The following is a 19382-nucleotide window of genomic DNA, read 5'->3' as shown; positions in this document are numbered from 1 at the left end:
TGTTAACAGTACTTTCCAATGGGGGAGTGCTGTAGGGCTTCGGGCATAAAGCAATGCAGAAACAATCGCAGGGCATCACAGGGAGAGGATGAGAACTTCGGGCTCTAGCTTCCTGTGTTCTAGTCCAGAAAAAGGGGAGAGAAAGGAATGTCCATGGGAACAAGCCCTCATGCCTGAAAGGACAATTTTATTTGAACCTATTAATTTGTCACTCAAAAAGATAAAAGCAACATAAAATATGAGGTAAAGGGAAGTTGGTCTTCAAGAATTTGTCTTCAAGTTTTTACTGATAACAATAATCCTTCAAGCCTGGAGCTACTCAAAGACGAATCATGAACAATAAGAAGAAGAATTTTATTTCAAACAGATTCAGTGGTATGTGTACTACAGCAAAGGCTGGTTGTAGCAGTTTCCTTTCAAACCTGCACTGATGTATAAATAGATGTTATTTGGGAATGATTAATTTCTGGTAAAATGTAGATTCAATCCAACATTATGCCAATTTTTACATTTATTGTAGACCCTATTTTAGTACTAGAGGTTAAATTTTCATCACCAAAAAATGAGAATAACCTTACAGCTACTCCTAAGGTAATGAGCTGTGAAATTAATTCCTCACTATTGCTTTGAAAATATACCCCTAGGTTGTTAAGAGAAATTCCGACTTCATCCAAATCTGTTATTTAATTCTTCAGTCATCATCTACTGTTGGCTTGATTGTCACTCCTCTTCTTATTTGACCCCAACCAATTAAACTGCAAAATGAAAATAAAAGAAATCATGAATTTTATATCCATTTCATTATCATTACCACATAATCACATGACATAACTAGTTTTACTTGCCTATCTGCTAAGTCTAAATTTGTTTACAAAACCTGCTCCTCCAGAAAGAAAGCTCACATTATCTTCTTAGACCCAGAGAGATGGGCTCTAGCCAGAAGGAAAGCAAACAAAAAGGTGCTAGTATAAATATGCTCATCTTCACTCTTATCAAAATATACCTGCCCCTCAGAACCACTGATGAAGCAACTTCCAGTCCGCCCAAGGAACCATGCTCATACACAAACCACCTCAGTCTGATTTTTTTTTTAAATTTCATTCTCTTTTCCTCTTTGAAAAATGTTTTTATGTTTTGTTCTGTTTTGTTTTTTAACCATTCACAGCACTTCAACAGATCACCATGGCTTGCTTTATCATGACTTTAGCTGGTAAAGGAAATTAAGAGCAGACCTAGAGGACTAGATAATCTATAAACAGATTACTCTCAAGAGCAGAGGGATTTCTGCTCCTTCTCTCTTTCAATGTCTGCTCTAGTCACTGGTCAGGCCAGACTGCTACCTCAACTGTAGCTTCTAGAACAGAACTTACCTAAGCATGGGTTAAAAACAACAAATCTAAAGAATGTAAGGATCATTCAGATGCTTCCATTTCTTTTAACATACTTGCTAATTTTTAAGCAACGTATAAAATTTCATTTGGGTAGAATCCTCTTACAATATTAGTAGACAGGGACCTCACTGGTGGTCCAGTGGCTAAGACTCTGTGCTCCCAATGCAGGGGGACTGGGTGCGATCCCTGGTCAGGGAACTAGATCCCACATGCTGCAACTAAGAGTTCACGTGCCACAGCTAAAGCTCCCGCACGCAGCAACGAAGATCCTGTGTGCCACAACTAAGACCTGGCGCAGCCAAATAAATAAATAAATATAAAAAAAAATAGTACACAGACACAAAAAGATCATTCCTTTCTTTTAAAATACACTGTAAATCAGTATGTCTATAACAGCAAATAGTATAATCACACAAGAGAGTAAAATCAAGCAGGCATAAATCACCACAAAGCAGAAATGATTTACTTAAAAGAGAACAAAAAGTTTAACTCTGTTTAAATTAGAGAGTAATAATTCATATCTTCTGAACAGTAAATGGTGAGAGACCATCCTGAGGCACTGTACCAGGGAAGCCTTAATAAGGGAGGTAGGTAATGAGAAAAAAACAAAGTCAAGGGTGATTTGAGTAATTATGGGGACAATGAGGACACAGAACAGTCTAATTTAGAGGGTTTATATGAGACAAAGCAGGAGAAACTTAAAATTCGTTCAAGCAGGCTTCCAGAAAGGTCCTGAATATCAGAAAGTAATGGGAAGCTACTAAAAATTACTGAGTACAGCATGAAAAAATGTTTTACGGAGATTAATTTTGACTGAGTACTTAAGTAACAGCGGAAGAGGCAAATTCGGAATTTTTTGCAATAACTTTTATGTGTGAAATGATGGTAGTATGGGCTATAATGAGGTCACACAGAATAGAAAGGAAACAGTAGATTCAGTAACTAACCAGGAAAAGAGAAAAGAGACAGGAGTCAACAATATGTGCATGTTTCCTAGCTCTATCCACTCGAAGCGTCCCGAAGCAACAGCACCTTAGGAGCAGCAAGCACACCTAGCACCCGTATCTGCATTTCTAATACCATTTTCCACTAAGAGGAACCAGGGCCCCCTCAGGAGAAATGACCAATTCTAAACTGGAGCAGGGGAGAGGTACAAGATGATTCCAGAACATCTTGTGCCACAAAGTAAGGAACTGTCAAAAAAACAAAAACAAACCCAATGGGGAAATATTGAGGCTTGCGCAAGTCCCAACCTGTCCATGGGGTTGCTATCTGCTTCGTAAAACAAAGCAGAGGGTTTGTCTTCTAAGAAAAGTCATCTTCTCTGAAAAACCCTCTTATGTAGTTGGCTTTGGCATCTTCCCAAGGTAGGAGGGCAGGGACTGATTCTGGGTTTTCAGTTGAGGTAGAGAAGACAGTGGCTATTACCAGAAAGTCCAGAGCGGGATGCAGTTACCTGCAGAATGCATCACTGCTAACCAAGCCTGGGTTTCATGACAGTCATAGAAATGGATTCCTTAATAAAATAATAGGTTAAAAAAAAAGAGGGGAAATGTCAAAAGGACATAGGGGTCACCTAAAGGGTCTCAACTGGACAAATCCTCGACAATTTGGGTATCAAAATAAATAAAAACAGGTTATCACCTCACACCAGTCAGAATGGGCATCATCAGAAAATCTACGAACAACAAATGCTGGAGAGGGTGTGGAGAAAAGGGAACCCTCTTGCACTGTTGGTGGGAATGTAAATTGATACAGCCACTACAGGTAGAACAGTATGGAGGTTCCTTAAAAAACTAAAAATAGAACTACCATACGACCCAGCAATCCCACTACTGGGCATATACCTGAGAAAACCATAGTTCAAAGAGTCATGTACCACAATGTTCATTGCATCACTGTTTACAATAGCCAGGACATGGAAGCAACCTAAGTGCCCACTGACAGACAAATGGATAAAGATGTGGTACATATATACAATGGAATATTACTCAGCCATAAAAAGGAACGAAACTGGGTCATTTGTAGAGACACGGATGGATCTAGAGACTGTCATACAGAGTGAAGTAAGTCAGAAAGAGAAAAACAAATACGTGTATTAACGCATATTCGTGGAACCTAGAAAAATGGTACAGATGAACCAGTTTGCAAGGCAGAAATAGAGACAGAGATGGAGAGAACAAACTTGGCGGGGTGGGGAGGTGGTGGTGGGATGAATTGGGAGATTGGGATTGACATATATACACTAATATGTATAAAATGAACAACTAATAAGAACCTGCTGTATAAAAAATAAATAAAATTCAAAAATTCAAAATAAATAAATAAGAACAGTAATGAATCATAACCTACTGAATAAAATAGGATGCCATGAGTGCGTATTATAACTAGATAAGTAAATAATGGGGCAGAAAGAATGACAAATGATAAATGAGGAGTGGTGGAGCTGGGTGATGGGGATCACCATTTTGTAAACACTATAATCAAGCTCAGTTCAGACAAAAATCATCAGTGGATGCTAAATCCAGCGGGGTGGGATTTGATGAGGAGCAGGCTATTTGCATAGAGTCGCCCCACAGAACGCTTATTTGAAAGGGTAAAAAAGAGTAACCATATAGTGGAGAAACTGGCTAACACCTTAACTGCATGATCAAAATTAACCTCAACAAGGAGGAATCAGATATCACGTGTCTCTGGCTGCGACTCCCTAAGGAGAGAATCACCACCTACACGAAAGTATTCCAACCAAGAATACGTAACCTAAACCTAATCTTAGGAAATACCAAGTAAACCCAAACTGAGCAGCAGTCTAGAAAGGAACTAGCTTGTATTCTTCAAAATTGCCAATGACAAGACAAAGAAAGGCTGAGGAAGTTCCAGATTAGAGATCAAGAGACATGAAAACTAAATGCAATGCGTGATCCCAGACGGGGGACACAGAGGACATTACTGGAAGAAGTGATAAAACTGGAAAAGACTGTAGATTTCAGTATTTTAACAATGTTAAACTTGTTAAGTGGTTATATAAGAGAATATTCTTGTTCTTAGGAAACATTCACCAAAGTATTAAGACATCAAGGGGCAACCTATTCCTCAAATGGTTCAGAAAAAGATAAGGGAGATATTAAACCTAAGTTCACTGGTTTTCGCATAGATTGTGTCTATCACAAATCAGGCCTAGAAATACAGATTTCTAAGTCAATCGAATAAACAGTTGAGACTTGAAACCACAGTATAGTAACTGTTGCGTTCAAGGTAAAGTGTGTTTGTGCATGTGTTAAGAAAACTGATTCTGTTTTTATTAGACACTGATTCTTTTTTATTAGACACTGACAAAGGCTAATAAACTTACCGCCAGTGTTTCTCAACTCTTCGGCTAAGTGCAATTTTTTCTCCTACTTCTGTGCACACAGGATTAGTCAAAACAATTTTGCCCAAATCAGCCTTGACTGCACTAACTCTTCCTCCTGTTGACAGGGATCCTATGTTCACCATAAGCACTTCATTCTTAGACAGCTTTTGCACCTAGGGAAATCAAGGGGGGAAAATAAACCCCAAAATCAAGAAAATGCTTTCCAAATAACTGCTTATTTTCCTACCACCTTGCCAACAAAAGATGTCAGCAATTTTCCATCTCTGCCAACCTGATCTCAGCAAGACTTTTTAAAAAAATCACATGGATGATAGGAATTATCATGTCACTGTCATACATGACATACTGTTTCCTGTTTTGTTTTACTTTGAACTGACTGCCATACAGAAGTTCTCAATTTTCAGGAAGTCAAATTTATCTACCTCTTCCTTTTTCTTAATCCCATGTTAAATGAAAAGAAATGAACCTCAAAACTGGTCTTAACTTCACTGTCACTTTTTTTGGAACAGGAATTACAGAAAGCACTTACTTTTGCTGCTTTCTTGTCTCCTTCAGTGCGTACACCTAGAAGCCGTCTAAGCAGGAAATAGGAAATTTCCAGTTCTGTGAAGATCTCAGGTAAAGCTCCAACTGCACCAAGTACCTGCCCCACCATTCTGTCAGCTCGGCACAAAGTGGGGTCAATTTTCGTTCCAACTCCTAATATAAAATAAGATATACATTTTATTGTTCAACATTTTATTTCCTATAAAGCTGTTTACCCAAAAGACTTAGTCAAACAAGTACAGCATATACCTATACATTTTAATACACACTTATATTCTCATACTCATGTATTAGCTACATAGATGTGACAAAATACCTGTTTTATCTGAAGAAACAGAACTGTAAACTCATGGGTTAGTTGGGCATTTGAGAACAGAAAGATTGTCTTGATTTAAATTCTAAGCAAAGGACAAAAAGAGCTAAGAGCCTAACTCAAAAAGGAGCCTGAATATCCTTAATGAAGGTTGAAAAGATACGAAATTCATAATGAGTAGTTTTCAGGATATTTGCCTGCCATTTCTCCCCTGAAAGGCTGATCAAAAAGACAGCTTAAAAAAAAAAAAAAAAAAAAAAAGACAGCTTAAAGACTTTATATGATTCCTGGGATCCACTTCAAAATATTTTATCTGTATGTCTTTCAAGGATAAGAGGGAAGAAGATACAAAGATGAGGCAAGAATAGTAAAGTAGGGCTTCCCTGGTGGCACAGTGGTTGAAAGTCCACCTGCCAATGCAGGGGACATGGGTTCGTGCCCCGGTCCGGGAGGATCCCACATGCCGCGGAGCGGCTGGGCCCGTGAGCCATGGCCGCTGAGCCTGCGCGTCCGGAGCCTGTGCTCCGCAACGGGAGAGGCCACAACAGTGAGAGGCCTGCGTACCGCAAAAAAAAAAAAAGAAGAGTAAAGTATTGGGAATTCCTGGCGGTCCAGTGGTTAGGAGTTGGTGCTCTCACTGCCATGGGCCCAGGTTCCAGGGAACTAATATCCCACAAACCGCGTAGCGTGGCCAAAGTAAAAAAAAAAAAGAGTGGTAAAGTATTAACTGTTGAACCTGGGTGGTGGCTACATGACCACACATTACACTACATTACACTATTCTCTCTACTTTTATGTTTGAAAAGTTCCGTAAGTTAAATTTTAGAAGTCTCCAGAGTTTCCTTGTTTACAAAACAAACAATAAGGATAAAATTATACATGGTAAACTCCTAATTACAAGATACAATAGAAAAATGAATTATATAGCCAAACACCAGAGAACAAAAAGACAAACTCCTTCACCAAACGTTTTCTTCTTGAATCCAAAAGTTATAATACCTCTAATTCTCACTGTATCTTGCCTTTTTCTGGGTATCTGGTAATACACTATTGTATGAGATGAGAATATCCATAAATTATCTCAGTAATACCAACATAATGGAAGTTATCTTCTTTAATTCCCACCTTAGTGTAACTATGATCTGACATGATCCAGCTGACACTTGTGGGTAACTCTTCATTTGCAAAACATACATTGAAAAAAACAAAAACAAAAAACCACCACCACTCTACCCCCAAAACCATGTAGGCCAAAAAGAAAAGTATAGTTAGGTATTTTAAATGATAGGACATAAAACTTACTTTGTTACTGCTAAAAAGGAGCTACTTTAAAAACTAAACCAAGGGCTTCCCTGGTGGCGCAGTGGTTGAGAGTCCGCCTGCCGATGTGGGGGACACGAGTTCATACCTCAGTCCGGGAAGATCCCACATGCTGCGGAGCGGCTGGGCCCGTGAGCCATGGCCGCTTAGCCTGCGCGTCCGGAGCCTGTGCTCCGCAACGGGAGAGGCCACAACAGTGAGAAGCCCGTGTACGGAAAAAGAAAACAAAAAACGAAAAGACAAAACTAAACCAAAATTCTCCTTTATGTTTAAAATTAATTTTTACAAACACATGAAACCATCTTATGACCTAAAATCAACAGCTTAACCACATATGTTCCTCTACCCCATTCAATTATTAAACATCAAATTAAAAATCTATACCTGTATGAGTAATATGTTTCTCATGAAAAGTACCATGAATATCCACAAATTAAAAACGTAGGGATGAGAGAAAAATCTTTACCAATAAGACCTCCTGGAGCAGCATACTGAAGATCATTATGCTCTGCGAAAAGTGATACAATTTTGGAAAAGATGGGTTTACACATGAGCTTTCCTTCACTGTCTTTGGAAACAATACCAGGTCTGACTTCTATCTCCTGGCCCACCTGTAAAAATATAAATTAGTGATTAGAATTTGTGGGACAACACGATTTCCATTACATACAAAAAGTCCTAACAGGAAGATCACAAAACTGAAAAGCAATCCTTTCTCTATTTCGAAGATCACTATTTAAAAAAAAAAGATATGGGAGAGATCTTCAAAACCAGAACCATCCAAATGTTTCAAACTACCTACCACACAGGCCTATCACCATATAAAATGTGCTCCATATTCATAGAAGCCTATAAAGTTAGAGGTCAAACACACTCAAAAGATATAATAGTATACAAAGAAGTCTATATCAAGTACTAGACACCATGAAGAAAAAAATTATTTTTCAATTTGGAGTGTTCATACTATTTTCCTAATTAAGACAAGAGAAAAACAAACAAAATAAAAACACAACAACCAAAACCTAGTTTACCTTTAATACTCCTTTTAGAATACTACCACCAGCTACACCCCCCTTAAGGTCATCAACTTCACAGCCAGGTTTGTTGACATCAAAGGATCTAATAACTAAAAAAAACAAAACAAATTAAAGCCAATTCTATTCACATTAACTTCAGAAAAATCTGATTAAGTTAACTTCTCTAAAATAGTAGACACATAAGATTTATACAAGGGGGACTTGTATAAATGTGACAAAATCTAATATTATTCTAATATTATTATATAAGTATACTGCAACCTTAATTACGATGGAAAAAGTGGAAATAACTTAAAAGTTCATTGATAGGACGCATATTATGGTACACCCATAGTATGGAGTATCACGCAGCTATTAAAAAAGAACGTTAGAGCACATGTAATGATGTGGAAGGATAACCTTCATATATTGTTAAGGAAAAAATAAAAAACTAGTTATGCATAGTATGATCCCACTTCCACAAACAAAAACTAAAACAAGAAATGTGTATATGTTTATACATGATGATATGAACAAAGAGAAAGGTGCGGTAATAGTACACACCAACTGTTAACTTTGGTTACTTCAGGGCTAAGGGGCAAGGCAGGGAGACTGTAGACCTTTTTCTTCATATACCTCTATATTATATGATTTCTGCATTAAAAATGTAGTTTTAAAACTTCAAAACAACCCTAGGATTGGACTTCCCTGGTGGCGCAGTGGTTAAGAATCCACCTGCCAATGCAGGGCACAAGGGTTCAATCCCTGGTCCGGGAAGATCCCACATGCCACAGAGCAACTAAGCCCGTGCGTCACAACTACTGAGCCTGCACTCTAGAGCCCATGAGCCACAACTACTGAGCCCACGAGCCACAACTACTGAGCCAGTGCGCCTAGAGCCCATGCTCCGCAATGAGAAGCCTGTGCACCACAACGAAGAGTAGCCCCGGCTCGCCGCAACTAGAGAAAGCCCACACACAGCAACAAAGACCCAACACAGCCAAAAGATTAATTAATTGATTAATTAATTAAAAACGAAAAACAAAAAACCCCACAACCCTAGAACTATGTGACCTGCACTTCGGTCCTGAGAGCAGTGATCATTAACAAGGGGTACACATCACAATCACCCAAGAGAACCCTTCCCACAACACACGGGGGGGGGCCTGGATGAAGGGAGGGGTTCAAATGTCTGTTTTGAAAAGGCTCCTATATCTATGTAGAAATCATGAGTTTAGATGATCAAATTATACCAATATTGGTACTATGCACTTAAATAAGTTGAAAGAGATGAAAATCTTCATTAATGGTACAATGAAATAATTTGTATGGAAATTCTAATATCCTGCTCCTGACTAAAACATAATTCCATACAGAATAATGCATTACTCCATCTCAATCACATAACATATCACATACCAAGCACAAAAAGACTAAAAGTTCCTTCTGTATTCAAAACTTTCTCTCATCAGTAATGCAATCTAGTACTGCTAATACAATCTCAGAATTAACTGAGTTCAAAAAAAATTTTATGCAGATTGTAATTTATTATCACCTCTGCAGAAATCATTGCTGATTCCCTTAAAGAGGAATCACCAATGTGGAAAAGATCAGACAAAATCCTACCACTTACCAATAAGTCGGGGTTCTGAAGTAAAGTCTCTTGGGGGTACTGGAATTTTCTTTACTATGTACTCACAGACAACTTCAATATTGTATTTTAGCTGAGCAGAAATTGGAATAATAGGAGCTCCTTCTGCTACTGTACCTATAAGACAAAATTCAGAAAGATCAAAATTCTTGTTTTACAGAACTTGTTCTTTACATATTATAGGAAACAGTTAAGATTACTAAAATAGATGCTTAAACATCCCCAAATACCAGCAACAGGTAGAAAATGATAATTCTTTTTAGAAAAGTGTCAGTATTCTATGTTTGTTTTTGCTCCTGAAAATGAATACTATTGCATTTAAGGGAAAAAAAAGTCAAAATATATTAATAGATATATTTAATACACCAAAATGATAAAACTGCTCAAAAGAAGAAAATACTAACACTCCTAGGAAAGAGCACTTTACTAGTTGAAAGATTTCTGATAACATGTAATTAGCTTCCCAATAAATGTCAAGATAAAATTATAGACTCTGCTAATCAAAGACTGATGGCATATATAGTATTTGCTCCTTATTAATTAAATGTCAAACAGGCTGGTGAAAGAAACGGACCAAACACAATGAGGTTTTAATCAAAATGATTTATTCTTTTTTGTTATGAGAGAACTGGGTGCATAGGACATCAACCTTTCTAGCAAGAAAAACAAGGCTAAGAGAGGATCAAATGTCAATAATAAGATGTCTTCCCTGAAATGAAAAACACTGCTGTTAGAGGAAAGGAACACTAAAAGATAAAATAAATCATTGTCAGTTTCAATTCTAAAAGTAGCTACTCAGTAAGAACAGTGTAAGACTGAAGTTTTTTTTTAATGGATTTCTTTTAAAAATAATTAATTAATTATTTTGGCCACGTCGCGTGGCTTGCGGGATCTTAGTTCCCCGACCAGGGATTGAACCCACTCCCTCGGCAGTGAAAGTGCAGAATCCTAACCACTGGACCGCCAGGGAATTCCGAAGACTTATGGTTTTTTTTTGTTTTTTTTTTTTTAAATGCTTTTGTTTATTTTACTATCACTGAGGAGGATTTTTATTAGATATTATGGCTTCTTACCTTGTACAAATGCAAGGATCTGTTCATACTGTTCTTTAGCCTGGCTTTCTTTTACCAAATCAATTTTATTTTGTAGAATCAAAATATGCTTCAGTTTCATGATTTCTATAGCAGCCAGGTGTTCAGAAGTCTGGGGCTGAGGACAAGACTCATTACCAGCTAAATGATAAAGAATAAAAAAGATGCATGAGAATTAGCTAGAAATATCTGTCAGAATAGGCAAATCCATAAGAGACAGAAGGCAGGTTAGTGGTTGCCAGGGACTGAGGGAAAGGGGGATCAGAGTGATTGCTTAATGGGCACCGGGTTTCCTTTTGGGGTGATGAAAATGTTCCAGAACTAGACAGTGCTGACACTTGTAGAACACTGTGAATGTACTTAATATCACTGAATTGTATACTTTAAATGGCTAAAATGCTAAATTTTGTGTTATGTGTATTGTACTACCAAAAAAACACTAGCTGACATCTAAAAAAGGAAACGCTTGAATGCCCTAGCCCTACTCAAGGCAAAAGTCCTGGATTGTTGCCGAGCATCCACCTTTGCCCCTGCTTCATCCACTGTGTCTGGATTCACTGGAGCCTCCTGATCATTTGGCTCTCTTCCCTGGTCCTAAGCCAAAAGCTTGGACTCAACAAGTTTGACATCTCAGGGTCTGCCCTTAGCTTTTGCTCAGGCATAAGGAAGAGCCCTCTGGCTCTGTCTAGTCTTAGAGACGTTCTGGCCCAGTCAAGCTCCTGAGAGGCAGAGAGTAATTAAGGGAAGACACTTAACACAGTCCATGAATTTCAGCTACTATCAGAGGCTACTCCCTAACAAACCGAGGGAAGAACACTAAAAACAACCACTGGTATTACAAAGAAATAGGTATGTTTTTTGGGCATCTTAATGACCATCCTAAGTGATGATGTTCAGGTGTCCTGTACTATATCCACTTGGCATACTTTTAAAAATTATATCCCATAGCAACAAAATCTCTTGACAGCTCACATAAGGAAGGTGGCACAACACCAGCCTTGAAAACCCCAATTCATCTAGACTTCAGCACTTATTATGAATGAGATTTGCATCTAAATAAAACCATTATACACCAGTGTTGCAGTAGACAACTCAAAGATGCACACAAAAAAATACATGCACTTTTACATGTAAATATAAAACTAATAAATCATTTCATGTGATCTAAGGGGAGAAAATGCACTATTTATTTTTTAAAATATATACTACCAAAAGAATTCTCACAAGACATCTGCCCTAGGTCTATCTTTACTATTTTGTGATAGTTGGTAGACAAGGATATCATCCTGGTTGACATGTTAGTTCCCATTTCCGTCACCTTTAGGTACTGGATGTGGCCCTTAAAGGCCTTAGTTTCCCTTTAAATAGTCCATCTTGGATTTGCTCCACAATGATTTGTCCAAACCAGTTCTGACGTATTTACCTATCAACAGAAGAGCTGCATCCATCACTGCGGCACCATTCAGCATAGTAGCCATCAAAATATCGTGGCCAGGACAGTCAACAAAGGAAACATGTCTAACAATTAAAAAACAGCAATCAGTCCTAAGATCAATCAATACTTCAACGTTCAAGTTACAGATTTCCTAAAATTAAATCCCTTTATATATAGAATATGAATATTACATATAAATATGAAATAAGAATATGGAAATAATTTTTATTTCTGTAAAGTCAAGTGGTTACAGGACTTGGTGTTTCTAGACCTCAGAAATAAGATTACCTACTGGCTCAATTATACTTCAAAAACAAACAAACAAAAAAACTCATAGAAAAAGAGATCAGATTTGTGATTACCAGATCTGTGGTTACCAGAGGTGGGGGATGGAGGAAGGGGGAATCAAATGAAAGCAGTCAAAAGGTACACACTTTCAGTTATAAGATAAATACGTACTAGAAATATGACATACAATATAATATAGTTAACACCACTGTTTGTTATACATGAAAGTTAACAGAATAAATCTTAAGAGTTCTCATCATAAGGAAAACATTTTTTTTCTACTCATTTAAGTTTATATGATGATGGATGTTCACTAAACTTATTGTGATCATCATTTCACGACGTATGTAAGTCAAATCATTATGCTGTACACCTTAAGCTTATACAGTTCTGTATGTCAATTATATCTCAATAAAACTGGAGGGAAAAAAATATGAAAAGAACAACAACAAAAATTACCTACTGGCTGAGAGTAAAATCACTGCAGATTATTACAAAGCAAATGAAATTAGCTATGTGTAGAAATAACTGGATACAAAAACTCCCAAATCCAATTAAAGTGAATATGGTATAAAGTATATACTGGGAATGTCACTGATTTGAAAGCTAAACCAGTGTTAACAGAATGGGCAGTGCCATCTGAAAAAATTTGCCAAAAACTTCTCTAGCATCTTGAAAAGCTGGAATTGCCCATCTGAAGTGCAGATGGCAGCACCATTTAAACAAAATTATGCTACTCATTCGGAATCATTATTTTTAATAATTGTATGCTCACACTCACAATCTAAAATAGGGGCAGCAGACTGGCCCACTGCCATAACCACTCATGCACATCATGTCTGCTTTCACAACACAATAGCAGAGATGAGTAGTTGCAAAGAGAATCTATGGTCTGCAAAGCTGAAAATATTTACTATTGGGCCCTTTGCAGGAAAAGTTTGCTGATATCTGATAAGGGCCACAAGTAGGGCGAGGCAAGTGAGCCACTCGCCCTAGGTGCAAAATTTAAGGGGGTGCCCAAAAAAACCCAGTAATCAAAACAAACAATATTTAAACTTAATATTTAAAAAAACAAAGTTCATGCAAAACATCCATGATGAACAAAATATCAAAAATTTAAATGAAAACAGGATCAGCAACAATGCCACGCCAAAAGCAAATCAACCAAAAAACCCCAAGTGATAATGAAAAGGAAAACACTAGTAGTTTGAATTGTCAAGAACTGAGATCCCACAAGCTGCACGGTGGGGCCAAAAAAAAATTTTTTTTAATTTAAAAATAAATAAATAAATAATACTATTTATCTTGATTACCGAGGCTCTTTTTCTTTTCTTTTCTTTTTAAAGCTTCTCCCTCCCCTTAAACTTTGGGCTTCATTCACCTCTCCCTAGTCCCAGCTCTGCCCCAATCTACAATTTCTTTGTGGAATATCCCCAACCCCCATAAACATCGCTGGGTGGATGACAGTATCCTCTAATAAAGAATAAGTATACGCAATCATATTCAGAAAACAGATGGGTAACAAGCCCATGTATTTAAAAAACGTGATTAAGAATGGCTTTGTTCTCCTCTAAGTAACAGAAACAACACTGTTTAAGAGAAATTTATGAGGTCTGGCAAAAAGAATCCTTTAAATCCAATGAGCCGTGTTTCCCTCCATTTCATTCTGCTTATGTGATACTTTTCCTTTGGAGAACTTACATGTACATCTCTTAATGTAGGTTTAAATACTTGACTTTTCAAATTATTGTCATTATGGACAAGAAAAACAAAATAATGTAAAAATAAAGCCATTCAACAATTAGGTTCACTGTTTAAAGTCTCAGTTAAATATTTCAAAAAGCAGAAATCACACAACAACAAAATATGAAGTGTAAAGTGTTTTTAGCAGAAAAGAGGTCACCTGACTAATTTGAAGTTCCCTTTGGTCCCTGGAATATCTGTAGGAAACTCATCGGGTGTACTACTTCCACAGGATCTATAACATTCTGGCCGAGGACAACTTGGGTCGTCAAGTTTATAAATCTAAAAGTTCCAATGAAAAAAAGACTTGGATTTGTTATCTGCACATTCAACAATTAAAGTTAGTTTCTAATTTCACTGTACACAGCTCACCTTAGCATTAGCATAGCCAAGTTTGATTGTAATATTTCTTTCTAGTTCATTTTTGAACCTGACAGTGTGAACTCCAGAAATAGCTTTTACAACCGTAGACTTCCCATGAGCTACATGACCAATTGTACCTATAGACAAAGTACAAAAAATTAATTCATGTGCATTCAGTTACACAACATATTTTTCAGTTTTAGAGTAGAAAACCCAAAGCCATAACTCACTGTAAACATCAATGGAAAACTAATAGTGACTTCATTTCTCCTCCTACACATCCTCGATTACAAAAAACTTACTCTGATACAGGACTGAGGAGAACTTTCCATGTAACCGACAACCTTGTTTTAAACCATACTCAGCATAATAAAAGCTATCCATCTCATGTTTTTACTCACAGAAAAGAATGCCTTCATTTAAAATAAACACTTGGTAAAAAGTACATGAAATCTTGTATATCAAGAAACTTTCCAGCATTTTCAGAGTGAAGTAAATAGGTATGAGGAGCCCTCACACAACAAAAAGGAATCCATGAAAACAAAGAAAACAACTCAGGTATCATTACGGTAATGCTGTCAAGGGTAGCACATATCTTATAAGTTTTTTTTTTTATCTTATAAGTTTTTAACAGCCTCATTAGTAGAGCCTTACTTTTAACTAGGCTTTACTGTGTTGTTTGTGCAGACTCTCAAATACCCCAAATTTACAATCAGTCAACATAACTTCTTCTCTAAAGTTCTATGTGCCAATTAAGAAAAAAAATTATCTAGTTAGTAATAGCTTATATATCAAACAAAACTTCCGCAAACTCTGCCCTTGCAATAACCCTGTGTGGCAAGTACAGTCGCGTTTCCCTCTTTTCTTTAAAATGCTACATGACTACAATCACCTTATGCTATTAAACTTTTCTTATGTATTTATCGCTTCTTCTCACCTAGTCTGTAAGCTAGGCACGCGCAACATGGGCTTCCCAAAAATATCTAGCAGGTGCTTGGCTCGCAAGAGCTGAACATCTGTTTATTGAATATCTGCATCTTCATGTAATTCAGGCAATCACACAAAGGGAGAGGTTAAAATTAGTGGCCGGAGATCAATTAAGTCAGGTCTCCAAGTTATTCTTATCTTACCTATATTAATTGTGGCCTGTCTGCTGATAACTTCATGTGAAAGTGGCGTCAACTTGGTAACATCCTGCAATCAAACATTTTTATTTTAAATCGCTGTACATAAGACAAATCACAACTTTGACTTTACATTTGCTACCTACAGCTCTCTACCATTTGAATAGCCCTTTTCTACTTCTAAAGCGCTTTTTCTGTACAAGCAACCTTGCATTCTGATGACTGGGAAGCCCTAAAAGTCCTTCATCGTTACACACTGCCTATGGGGGATGTGGAAGCTTGAGGTCCCCCAACCTTGAGAGCATTAGCACTAAGAACAGTGTAGATACTGCCTTCCCAGACCTTCCGAACTAAAAAGCCTTAATGATACTTAACACTGTGACTTTCCAGCCGAATGATTCGGGAGGCTCGGGGTCTCACAACCGCATAGCCTCATTCCCAGCTCGCATACTAACAGAGGAGCATGGGGCGACGCGAGCACGACTTAGGGCGCCGGGCTCCGCGTCTCCCTCCTAACCCATGCTCCCGACAGCCCGGCATTGCCTCGTCTCAAAGCCTCCCGGAAGGCCCGGTCATCCCCACTCCTGAGCTCCTTCAGCATCCTGCCAGAGCGATGACTTACCAAAGTGTTGAGATCTTGCCGAGACAGGTGCGGCTGCCCTAAAGTCACACCAGCCTCGCCCCCCGCCATCTTGCCCGGAGAGGAAGGAAGTCGACCGGGTGGCTGCCTGACCGTTCGCAAGCCCCCTGGTGCAGGGCGGGGCAGCGGAGGCGGGAGGGCCGACTAGGGCCCAGGCCTGGGAGAGGAGGATGGCCGGTGCAGCGGAGGCCTCACTGCTTGGACTTTTCTCCCCATGGATTTGTACAGTGCCTGCCGGCAGGCTGACTAAAATACACAAGGCCAGTTTCAGGATCTATTCGCAACAGACCTGTTGCATATTTGTGCAGGCAACGATGAGGGCAGCCCTAAAAAAGGCCCCTTGCTAGGCAGGCGATGCAACCGACGCGCGCGCTGGGGAGGGTGTAGCCATTTCCGCTTCCCGTGGGGCGGGCCGAAAGAATTTCCCGAAACCTGGGATTCTTATCTGGGGTGTGAAGATAGACACTGGGAATGTCGTTCTTTACCGATTTCTATAATTTAGTAAGGCGAGATCAGCTCCGGGTCCGGCCGGGGCCCTTGGCCGGAAAGTGGCCGCGCACCGAACTGGCGGTGGGGAGGGCGCCCTCACGCGGAGGTTCCGCGGCCCAGGGAGGGCAAAAGCAAAGTCTCTAACTTGCTCTCGGAGGGAGCTTTCTAGAGCCAGGGAGATGGTCCATGGTGGCGCTAATGGAGCTAGCACTGGATAGAAGTTAGGTGTCGTGAGAGCGCCCCAATTTTTTTTTAAGCCAATCCGAATTTTCATCTCTATTTTTTTTACTCTTTCTTGTTTTTAAATATTCAATGTACTTTTTCTGCAGCTAATGAAAAGTGAAGGTCTTCAAATGTCATGTTTGAGAGTACAGATAGTATTCAGTGGAAATTGGGAGTCATCAAATGTTTTTTTTATCCCAAGAACATAAAACAATCTGTACATACATATTTTTTGTAAATCTTAAATGTAAGAAAATATGGTTAAAAATCACCTGCTCTAAAATCAAATGTAAAATTATTCTTTGGGGATTTGTTTTTTAAAACAGTGAAAAAAGCAAAGAGTAGTGAATATACTAAAGATATTTATAATCTCTGACTTATTTTAATGTACTTGGAATTTTGTTTCTGGTAAGAGCTATTGCTTTCTTGTTTAACTTCCTGATTTTCAGTAAAATGTGCATATAATAACAAAAAACTATTCTGTATGAAAAAAATCCGAGAAAACCCACTTTTTCACTCGAACGATTACCAATAAATCGGTATTTTAAAATTTAAAGATTTTTGAGACTTTATTAACCCCTTTTTCATCGTGTTAAAAAGAATTACAGTAAGTTTCATTTCTCTTCACGCATTTCTACGCTTTACAAATTTTCTATCATGTACAGGTCTTCATTTCTAGCCAGAAAAAAAATGTAGGGAGAAATTTGTAAGTATTTCAGTTACCTGTGGTCATTGAATACTTAAGCAAGATTAAAATTAATACATGTTTTCTATCTGAGAAAGACAAATACCATATGATATCACATATGCGGAATCTAAAATATGACAAATGAACTTATCTACAAAACAGAATCACAGACATAGAGAACAGACTTCTGGTTGCCAAGGGGGAGGGGGAGTCAGGGAGGGATGGATTGGGAGTTTGGGATTAGCAGATGCAAACAATTATATATAGGATGGATAAACAACAAGGTCCTACTGCATAGCGCAGGGAACTATATTCAACATCCTGTAGTAAACCATAAAGGAATATGAAAAAGAATGTATATATATGTATAACTGAATCACTTTGCTGTACAGCAGAAATTAACACATTGTAAATCAACTATACTTCAATAAAATAAACGTATTTTGTAAACATATATGCTTACATATATAAAACATTTTTTTTTATATATATATGTTTTCTATCACACAAGTTTGGGGTACAACAGTTAACCTAAAATAGTAAGTTACATTTCAATAAATGCATTCATTGGTTAAGTGATGGTAGAAACTGTACAATATATTGTATTTGGGTGGAGGCATTTAATTCCTAAATTTGAACAAATTTAACTTCTAAATTTATAAGTTCCTAAATTTCGAATTTATCTTACATTCTAAATAGTTATACCGTACCAGCCAATTCAGAAAACCCACTGAGGTAATAAAGATGTGGAATTAGTGGTGATGGTTACACAACTGCAAATATACTAAAAAACAGTGAATTGTACTGTTTAAAAGGGTGAATCTTATGGTATGTGAATTATATCTCAATAAAAAATATAAAATTTGTTGGTAATAGTATATAATATGCTTCACTGTCAGAAACTTTTATTGGAAGTAGAAATGTCACTGAAAATAATGCTATTAATAATAGTATTAACATTGGCTCCAACTTGGGGAATTCCCTGGCGGTCCAGTGGTTAGGATTCGGCGCTTTCAAGGCCCGGGCCTGGGTTCAATCCCTGGTCGGGGAACTAAGATCCCACAAGCTGCAAGGCGCGAGAAGAAAAAAAAAAAGTATACAATTCAATGCTTTTAAGTAAATTTACAGAGTTGTGCAACCATCACCACAATCCAGATTTTGAACATTTCCATCATGCCAAAGAGATCCCTCATGTCAATCCCATTTGCAGTCAATCCCCGTATCCATCTCTGGCCCCAGGCAACCACTAGTGGTCTTTCTCTATATACAGATTTGCCTTTTCTGGACATTTTATATAAATGGAATTATACAATATGTGGTCTTTTGCTTCTGGCTTCTCTCACTTAGCATAATGATTTTGAGGTTCATCCATGTTGTAGCATCTATCAGTAGTAGTTCATGCTTTTCTATTGCTGAATATAATTCCATTTTATGGACATACCGCTTTTGTTGATCCATTCACCAGTTGATGGATATTGGGACTGTTTCCACTTTTTGGGTGTTGTGAATAATATTGCTATGAACATTTGTGTACAAGTTTTTATGAGAACATATTTTCCTTTATGTTGGTAAATATCTAGTTGTGCATTTGCTGAGTCCTATGGTAAGTCTATGTTTAACATCTTGAGGAACAGCCATATTTTTCCAAAGTGGCTGTACCATTTTACATTCCCAGCAGCAACATATGAG

At 37.9% G+C, this 19382-nt stretch overlaps 1 protein-coding gene across 1 annotated transcript; it reads right to left on the bottom strand.

The window, feature by feature from the left end:
• Positions 1-340: 340 nt before the first annotated feature.
• On the bottom strand, positions 341-16360 carry EIF2S3 (eukaryotic translation initiation factor 2 subunit gamma). Its single transcript, XM_082864527.1, has 12 exons — positions 16277-16360; positions 15661-15724; positions 14540-14667; positions 14328-14449; positions 12125-12219; positions 10684-10842; positions 9593-9727; positions 7975-8069; positions 7410-7554; positions 5294-5463; positions 4744-4916; positions 341-755 (listed from the first exon to the last, which is right to left on the bottom strand). The coding sequence occupies exons 1-12, from the start codon at positions 16343-16345 to the stop codon at positions 692-694; spliced, it is 1419 nt and encodes a 472-aa protein (XP_082720653.1). The 5' UTR covers positions 16346-16360; the 3' UTR covers positions 341-691.
• Positions 16361-19382: the final 3022 nt, after the last annotated feature.

Source organism: Leucopleurus acutus (genome assembly GCF_964270905.1).
Source record: "Leucopleurus acutus genome assembly, chromosome: X".
In the NCBI taxonomy this organism is placed as follows: domain Eukaryota; kingdom Metazoa; phylum Chordata; class Mammalia; order Artiodactyla; family Delphinidae; genus Leucopleurus; species Leucopleurus acutus.
The sequence above is the reverse complement of the archived record's forward strand: the minus strand, read 5'-3'. Positions and strand labels throughout refer to the sequence as shown.